This window comes from Clupea harengus, chromosome 10, assembly GCF_900700415.2.
Source record: "Clupea harengus chromosome 10, Ch_v2.0.2, whole genome shotgun sequence".
Lineage (NCBI taxonomy): Eukaryota > Metazoa > Chordata > Actinopteri > Clupeiformes > Clupeidae > Clupea > Clupea harengus.
In genome coordinates, this window is record NC_045161.1 from 24518606 (window position 1) to 24528588 (window position 9983).

Here is a 9983-nt window from a genome sequence, read left to right on the forward strand (position 1 = left end):
ATTCAAATCTTTTATTTTCACAATACTTCGTACGTCCACCTTTATTTTTGATGACAAACTCTAACCCTCCCAGCAGGGAGGATACCAGTGTTGCCCACATTTCTGGAGAGATGTTCTGCTATTCTTTAGCTGTTCTTTGCAGGAGGGATTGTGTTGCTCTACCTTTCTCTCTTTAAAATACAGCAAATGTTTTTGGATTCAAGTCAAGTGACATACTTGGCCAGGTCAGTTTTCACCTTTTATTCTCTTGCTAAACTCTCTACTGTTAACTAAGAAGTAATGCAGTTACTGTAAGGTGATACAATTTTGAATCATTTGATATTGAGGTGATATTGCACAGGGATGTACTAACTTCTGTTGTATACTATACTGTATGATAACAGTGTTTTAACATACATAAGTACGGCCCTTTTCATATACAGGAACATAGAATAAATATATGTTTATATATGACCTACCTTGCATGTATCATGCAAATATTGAACATGACAAGTAGAAGTTTGGGATGTAGAGTTTAATCAAATGTTCTGTTGAACAGCACTGAAATACATAGTTGATGCGTGGGAAAAGAAACTAAACTCAAACATGCTCCATGGTTAGCCACAGCTTGGTTGTTGTGTTGTTGTGAGAGACGTTAGGTCTGCAGTGAGAGATGGTGCATACCCAATGTCCTCTCTCACTCTGCCAGGCGGCGACCTCCTGTGCCACCCTACAGTGCCGCCCTACAGTGCCGCCCCGGCCTGACACTGATCCGAATAGAAAGACTTACCTCTATGTTTACTCTTAAAGAGCCAGCCCCTCTGGCCACTGTAGAGCAGGTGCTCAGTGTCAACACTGGGGTTATTGGTCAGACTTCCAAAACCTCTCCCTAAGGTAAGGCAGGTAAAACAACTTGGCACATAGTAAGTGCACAGCCATGGAGCAGGGATTCCATTGGTCAACCCCAGGGACCTATACTATACTATATCATATCTGATTTATGATATATGATATCTGGACCATCATTACTATCGCGTTGATATTTTAGTGATCTTTACTGCTAATTTTATTGAAAAACCCAAGGTGGACAAATATGGACAAGGCAAATAAAAACATATTTTTGGAATGAGGTAAAACTTAATACTAGACTGATCATACTGACCAAATTAATAAAACCTTTAGCTAAGACACAATTGGGGGAGGGGGGGGAGGGCAAAATAAACTCACCTTACATTTGAAAATGTCCTAATTCAGTCCGTCATGCAAATGGAGAAAGCTAAGGGACCGTAGTTCAGTCTGCATGTCTATTATGACTATCCCCGTTGATTATTGGTGACATTTGGAGATGGAGCTTATCCAGGACGGCGCTGATTCACCTCGGACCCCATGGACCTGGCAGGAAGGCTCAGCACTGGGCAGCGGCGGTACTGAGCCCTTCGTTACCCCGCGGGCACAGGCAGACCTGAGTACACACCATGCCATCTGTGCCACTGCTGCGGACTGGTCGCTGTGCCACTGGACGCTCCAGACTGGTGGCCATGTGGAGTGTGGTTGGAGATTTTCAGGCATCTGTGACACACTTGACCTAAGGATTAAATAGGACATACACACACATAGAACTAGGAGTGTTTGGGTGTGTTGCTGTGCTGTGTGTGTTTGTGTGTGTCTGTGTATGAGTGTGAGTACGTACATTTATCAGCGTATTGTAATTAATAGAAAGGGAGGCCCAATAGATCAAAATGAAATGAAGATTTATTGCTTTTTATGTCCATATGAGCACAGTTGCAACACTGGCAATTCATGTTTTAATTTTTGCCTTGACTGTCCATAGTGAGAGTTTTATCAACGTGAACATGTAGAGTACTCTATAAAGTCTTTCAATACTGGCAAAAGAGATGGGGTGCAACAGTAGCCATTAAATATGTATCATATTAACTATATAAACACAAACACCTGCTATATCAATGTACATTATCTACCACTGTTCAAGTGTAATAGGGTTAATTATATTACAATCAAAATACATTAAAAACAAATTAAATACTTGTTTCATTTTTAGGTTAAAATATACGTCTTTGATTTAGTTTAGATGTTGAGAGTTGGAATTTATAGACATTCTCTTGGATGACCCACGTCATAGTGTGAAACGCTGGGAGGATAATCTAAAATCATGAAGATTTATGGACACCTTGGGTGTAGTTTTTGGTAAGGCACATATGAAAATCCCTTTAAATAGGTGGTATGTTGCCTTTTTTAAATAAAACAAAGTGGCTCATCATATATTCAGAGCTAGACACAAATCAATACAATTCAAATCCCCAATAGTTACATAACAAAAATCCTCAGGTGAGTCGCTTATTTGGGGAAATGTAAAAAAGCTTGCTGAACTCCCAAGAGAATGCCCCCCCCCCCCGCTGTCCTCATGGTATTCCAGGTAGCCATGGCAGCTGTAGCACCAGAGAGCGCTGGCGAGTGCCCAGGTGTGGCCGTGCACTCCGAGCGGATGATTCTTTCCCTTGGTTCAGTTCTTCTTCTCTCCCCGATGGAGTGTGTCTGGCAAGCGAGGGCCGTCTGCCAGGCTGTAATGAGGCCGGGCACACACACACACGCACATATGCAGGCTGCTCGCCACTCTGCCAACGAGCTGTGTCTCCCAAATCAACAAGGGACCTGTCCATCTCCGGCGAAGCAAGGCTCCCCCCCACCCCCTCCCCGGAGTGTGGTCATTCAAAGCACACATTCTCACACGCACCGTTTTACACACACACGCACACACACACAAACAGAAAAAGTCTTTTTTTTATCGGTCCCGTGTCTTCAGGTGTTTCAGAGGTTCCAGCCCAGTCCGATGTGGGTGGCCAGCAGGTAACACATGGCGATCGTAGAGGTCATAAGCATCATCGGAAACCCAAGCCTGCAACAGAGAGCACATCAAAAACCATTAGGGGACAACTTAAGGCAACACTATGCAGCAATTTGCCACTTTTTGAGGTATGCAATTCATTTTGATGTCATATGGTGAAGGACAGATAAGCATGCCTGTAGTTCCCCACTAGTCATCCAGGATATGTGCTATGTAATTCTCTGTTCCAGGAGGGAACACCCCACGATAATGTAAGAACATGTTTCACCACACGACATTGCCAAAAGACACGACTTAGCATGTTGGCTAGCTTCTATCAGTGCTAACTGAGCTGTTTACGAGTTTTTGCATGCAACTTTAGGTAGTTATTCTGGTAGTTTTAGACCAAATCTCCTACGGCTGCTTTAAAAAGACACTGATGTACCTAACAGCAGCGAATCAAACCAAACACAATGAACACAACTCATGTGTTCAAAAGGAGTGGATGCCATCCTGCCATGATCACTGCCTGGTCTGTCTGTGCATCGCTGTGCCTCTGACTGGTAGAGAAACCCGACTCTCAAAAGCAACCAGAAAAGAATCACCTGCTTATGCCTTTACATAACTGCAACCCCTCTCTGTGTCTAGACGTCAAGACTTCATTCATGCCTGCGTCTGAGAATCGGCACATAAGTATTCCCATGATGCACCCCTGCGGGAGGACTCTTTCACCGCCCGTACGACCGTGTGTGAATCGATGGCAGGGCATTACGGATGAGCCAGGGCAGACACCATTAACACTGAATCAAAAGGCTATAGACAGACCACCACACATCTGTCTCTCTGCTCTTCCCTTCCCTCTCCCTCCATAAGCTGCGTTCCCTGGGTTCCGATGCACACTGCTGTGGGTCCTCCCCATAGAGATGGGTCAGCTCGTCCCTTAATCTGCCTGATTGTAAAAGACCCCATCCAGAGAGCGAGAGAGAGAGAGCATTACAGATGTAATTACAGTGTACGCTGGTGTAATCTCTGCTTTTTTAACTCTGACCCCTAAGTTCACTAAGCCCAATGATGTGTCTGGAAACACTCGTCATATTCCTGGTCAATGCCTCGTCCGAGCATCTTAAAAAAGGCGATTAATGTTGAATGAGAAATAGGCAGCTGTGTAAAAGTAATACACCATACTGTATTCCTGTCCGATAATATAATGCCAATGTAGCACTCTTGAGTTTTAAAGAGTCCATTTGAACGCAGCATAATTGGTTTGCAGGACTGAACTGACTGACGGTGGGTGAATGTGGTCATGCCCTAGACTCACAGAAGGAGAGTAAAAATGCTGTTCTGTTTACCAAGTCAACCAACTCTACCTAGAAAGCTGAGCGAGGTCATGGCATGGACAAGAAAAGAAAAAGACAGTCTGTTCCCTCTCCTCAGCTCAAGATGCACATGTAATATTCATTCCTGCTATTTTGTCCCCATTAGCTGATACGGCGTAAGGGGTAGGTCTTGCGCAGCATACAGGGTAGTATCTCTATAAAGTACCTCAAGTGCCTTTCTAGAGATGATCTTAGTGTGAGTGTGTGTGAGAGAGTGTGTGTGTGTGTGTGTGTGTGTGTGTGTGTTTGTGTAGGTGTGTGTGTGTGTGTGTGTGTGTGTGTGTGTGTGTGTAAGTGCTACAGGCATCTGTGTGTACAGCCCGTCTGCTTTGCTTGCCACTACGCCCACACACATGCAAACAGAGAACAAACTGCCAATTGATCCAAGGGGGCAAGAGCCAGAGAGAGAGTTTGGAAACTCGAGGCCCTGGAAGCGGCAGGCTTACCCGCGCTAGCCACCAGCGGAGGAGCGCGCCGGAGAGACGGAGATAATGGATGTCTGAAAGAGTGAATCAATTTGTCTGAGCCAGAGAGAGAAAGAGAGAAGAAACCAGATCCAGGCAGAGAGTGGGGGCAGAGCCAGCCAGAGGTGGAACTTGCACTGTTGCCACCCAGATCATGCTTTAAAAGTCCAAATGGTCTAAAATGTATTCATGGGAAATCAATCCCATCATACTGAAATCACTCCCATCATACTGAAATCACTCCAATCATACTGAAATCACTCTAATCATACTGAAATCACTCCCATCTCCCTCACACTCACACTCACACACAGACACACACACACACACACAGACACACACACACAGAATTGCACACACTCACACACACACACACACACACACACACACACACAGAATCGCACACACTCACACAGACACACACACACACACACACACACACACACACACACACACACACACACACACACACACTACACACAGACACTCATGCATTTAAAGCGATCCACCCATAAACTCACGATGGCTCACTTCCTCTGAGTTTCCATCCACATGTTGAATGTGAGTTTTGATGTCGAATAAGAAATGAATTCGGTAGAGGGGGATGGATTAACTCCCCATTCACATAGGGTATATTTTGACTAATGTTGATGGAAACGGGTTTATTCACATCAAATTGCATTGGTTGAGATTTTATTCAATGTTTCTGTTAAAGTTGTCCTGACAACCTCAAGTTTTGAACCCACAGCTGCTCACAACTCCTCCCTTGATTGGGAGAGTGAACGTTGAGTGAACGTTGTGTGTCCGCAGCGGATTGAAATGTGCAGACTTGCATTTCTGTTCATACATTTCTTCTCTTAAAATAAAATATAATATAAAATATAAAAAAGAATTGGATGGAAACTACTATGGCTACTGACCGCAGCATTCACATGAGCAGCTTCTTCCCTCTAACCAATCTGAAAGTACAACGGACGCCTACATGTGGGTCACAGATGACTGCACAGCCCTGGGCAACCCTGGCACACACACACACACACACACACACACACACACACACACACACACACACACACACACACACACACACACACACACAGCTGGCCAAGCACTGGACCAGGTGATACGGTATTTACGCTGCAGGTGGACACACTGGTTTGGGAGGTGATGTTTAGGGAATAACCAGCTGCACTTAGCTCCGAATTGGATGTGAAGTAAAGCAGGTGTATGACCCAGCTGTGGGGGAGGAGGGGGGGAGGAGGAGAGAGGGCTTCAGGTTATATAAAGCCAGATAATGTGATTTATGAGCGCACAAAGGAGAGAAGCAGGTGTGGGTATGTGCAGGCATCTGTTAAGCGGCATGTTTGATGATGGAGAAGAAGTTAAAGCAATGGACCCTAATGGGGAGGAGGGGCTGCAGCACGTAACAACAACATCTGGATAGGACCTGACCCAGGTGTGTTGCTTGAAGACTGCATGTAGGCGGACGGAAGAAAACTCAAGATCGGAGCTCTATTCATCACTCGAAAGTGAATGGATGAACAAAAAGCTTTTGGGAGCTGAAGACGAGAGCAAGGCCAGTTTGTTTATATAGTGCGTTCAAACAAGCGAAGCAGATCCTTGAGGTCAAAAGCAAACTTTCAGAGGCTTCACGCACAAACAGCTGGAAGGACTCGCTTCTTTGATGAGAAAGAAGCCTGTGCCAGTATGCCTCGACAACTCTTCCCTAAACTGCAGACCCATTACCCTAGTTTTCCTTCCTCGATCCAAGTAAGCAGATGCAGTCTCTCAAAGAATATAAATATCTAGTCATTCTGGATAAATAACTGTGAGGGTGAAGAGGTCTGACAATATAACAGAGCAGGTTCTGGTCGGGGGCCCTTTGAGTTGGCTCATGCTCCGGGTGTTCTTTGATGCATTTTTCATGGGCTCCTGAGGGCAGGGAGATGGGGTAGAGTCTGATCCAGAACAGCCTGCAGCAGGACGGGGCCTATCTCCGTGATCTCTCCAGCTCAGAAACACAGGAAGCTGACGGACGCGGCGCCCAGGCATGAGGCCGCCCTGGAACACTCCGTCCCTGGAACACTCCGTCCTGCCTTTCATAGTTTTAGATTGCCCATCGTTTCGTTCAATCAGATGGTTTTTTAATGGAAGATTCCAGATGGTTGGGCAGTTTGGTGATCCACCAGTGTCCTAGATGGCACTGGCAGAGGCCACATGGCACTAGATGGCACTGGCAGAGGCCACATGGCACTAGATGGCACTGGCAGAGGCCACATGGCACTAGATGGCACTGGCAGAGGCCACATGGCCAGAGTGGGCCAGAGTGGTTTGGCTGGCACACTGAGTGGCAGACTGAGAGGAGACTATGTGAGCCATTCCATCTATGCCCAAAGCTCTTGCCATCTCTCTCTCTCTCTCTCTCCCTCTTCCTCTCTCTCTCCCTCTCGCTCCTCTCTCTCACTCTCACTCTCACTCTCACTCTCACTCTCACTCTCACTCTCACTCTCACTCTCACTCTCACTCTCTCTCTCTCTCTCTCTCTCTCTCTCTCTCTCTCTCTCTCTCTCTCTCTCTCTCTCTCTCTCTCTCTCTCTCTCTCTCCTTCTCACTCTCCCTCGCCCTCTCTCGATCTGTCCATGTCCTTTTCTTTCTATCTTTCTTTTTCTTGTGAGAAACACATGCTGTGAGAGGAAACTGCAAATCAACCTGTCCTTCTCATAATTACACCGAAAGCTAAATATGATAAATAGAGCTTATTAATAAACAGTGCCATTTGGCTTAAGGTAATGTCATCATTACGGAACAGAAACGAACTTGCCAAATCAGACTGAATGTGCTTTCACTTAACCATGAATAACAGTCATATGCAGACACTTTGTCTTTGTCTTTCAAAAAGATAACGGGCATGAAATGTCAAGCTCAGGCGAGAGCATGTGTAATCAGTGATAGAAGGGGTGTGTGTGTGTGTGTGTGTATGTGTGTGTGTGTGTGTGTGTGAATGTATATGTGCACGTGCACATGTATGGGTATGTGTGTGAGTATGGGTTTATGTCTGTGTCTGTATTTGTATGTTTTCTGTGTGCGTTAAATATGCATAACGGAAACATCACTCAGTGAAAACAGTCAGCAGGGCCTTTCTATGCCCTGATTTGCATGTGGAAAGGTCACATCTCTCTCTCTCACACACACACACACACACACACACACACGCACACACACACACACACAGACAAACTAATTCCAGTGAAACTGTTAAGGTAGTGCATAATGATGCAGATATGTCTGACAATGAGTGTGTGTGTGTGTGTTCTGGGGGGGACTGGCGCTCTACCTTATGTCATAAAAGGTCATAGTGATTATCACCTCCAGTTCACACACACGCACGCACACACACACACACACACACACACAGAGAGCCATCTCTGGTGAAAGGGGCACTGTGGAATAACACAATGTGTGTGTATCTGAGGTGTGTTTGTATATGTGTGTATCTGAGGTACAAAGTCACGTCTCTGTCCTCATCCCTGCCCCCTTCCCTGTCCTCCAGGTCCCCTGGTGTCCTGGCTCTGGAGGCGGGTGTGTGTGTGTGTGTGTGTGTATGTGTGTGTGTGTGTGTGGAGCTGCACTGCCTCACTCAGGTGACGTCTCTAGTGGGTATGAGAGCCCTCTGTACTCTGACCTGCAATCAGCTTCAGGTTTACTGGAGGAGGAGGCGTTAGGAGAGAGAATGAGGGGAGGAAAGAGAGAGGAGAGAGAGAGAGGAGAGAGAGAGGAGAGGCATGAGGGGAGGAGAGAGAGAGGAGAGGAGAGAGAGAGGAGAGGCATGAGGGGAGGAGAGAGAGAGGAGAGGAGAGAGAGAGGAGAGAGAGAGAGAAGAGAGGAGAGAGAGAGGAGAGAGAGAGAGAAGAGAGGAGAGAGTGAGGGGAGGAGAGGAGAAGAGAGAGAGGAAAGGAGGGGAGAGAGTGAGGACAGGAGAGAGAGTAGAGAGGAGAGGAGAGGAAAGGAGAGGAGAGAGAATGAGGAGAGGAGAGAGAATGAGGAGAGGAGAAGAGAGGAGAGATGAGAGAGAGAGGAGATGAAAAGAGAGAGAATGAAGAGAGGAGAGAAGGAGAGAGAATGAGGAGAGGAGAGGAGAGAGAAAGGGGAGGAGAGGAGAGAGTGAGGACAGGAGAGAGTGAGGAGAGGAGAGGAGAGGAGAGAGTGAGGAGAGGAGAGAGGGTAGGAGTCTGCAGTGCTAGGGGTTGAGCTCCCTCATGTCCTGAGACTCCTGAATAGAATGCTGGGCCAGGCTGTGACTGACTCACATTCAGGACTGGAGAGCAGAGGGGAAAAGAGGAAACACTACAAGCTGCACTGCAGCAGTACAACACTGAATGGGCCCTCTGCAGTCTCTCCAGAATACACTCCTGTTACATAAAACGCAGTCTGGAGCGAGAGAGAGAGAGCGAGAGAGAGAGAGAAACAGAGAGAGAACACAAACATTAACAGACACTGTGCCAAAGCTAGAGAGTGAGAACAATGTGAAGTACAGTGTACAGTGTGAAGGCCAAAGGAATTCAAACCCAGTGTTTTTTATTTTCACTGCATGTTAATGTAAAGCTAGTGTTTTCCACACGGCACGTGATGGTCGTTATCTAATGAGTGAGAGCCTGAAACACACTGCACTGAGACCTCGGAGGTGATGACAGCGTAGCTTTCACACGTCCTCCGTCAGGGTCCTCCCCGCTGCACCTGAGGCACGACAGGATGCCCAGATGTGGCCAGAGGCAGCGGCAGCCTGTTCTCCTCGTTAAATTAAGATGGAGAGGGAGGGAGGGAGGGAGGCCCTCACGTGTAACAGCCACGCCACGTGACTCAACAGTCAGGGCCGAGGACGAGGACGGGGATGGGGACGCGGACGGGGACGGGGACGAAGACACACACTCAGATGCAGTGAAAGTGGGTCATTCTCAATGTGCTACAGTGGGCTCCTAATCACTAACAGAAGATAAGGGATGCAAAACACGTATCTGTTGGCCAGCATGGAGGACTCACAGCTGCCTAACGGGCCAATGAGGACAACAACATGCAAGAGCCCCCCCCACTAACACCCACTCCCCACTCCCCACTCTCATTAATGTTGCTAGCCACACTCCATTGATTAGCACTGTATGAAGTCTGGCTATGGTGTGAGGGCTGTCTGATCTCCTCACATGTCATTTTCACAAGCCCTCAAATAGCCCCTGTGAATCACTGCATCTATGACTGCTGCCATCTTTGATTCTGGCAGCCATGTTTTGTTCAGGGAGAGGGTGCACAGGGAGCTCCCAGTCTTGCGCT

At 47.0% G+C, this 9983-nt stretch overlaps 1 protein-coding gene across 1 annotated transcript in view; it reads right to left on the reverse strand.

Annotated features, from left to right (window-relative positions):
• Positions 1–1633: 1633 nt before the first annotated feature.
• Positions 1634–9983, reverse strand: part of oca2 (oculocutaneous albinism II) — an 80496-nt gene continuing 72146 nt past the window's right edge. Inside the window, exon 24 of the mRNA XM_031574519.2 lies at positions 1634–2893. Within this exon, the coding sequence (XP_031430379.1) occupies positions 2806–2893 (88 nt within the window). The 3' untranslated portion in view covers positions 1634–2805. The remainder of the gene's footprint in view (positions 2894–9983) is intronic.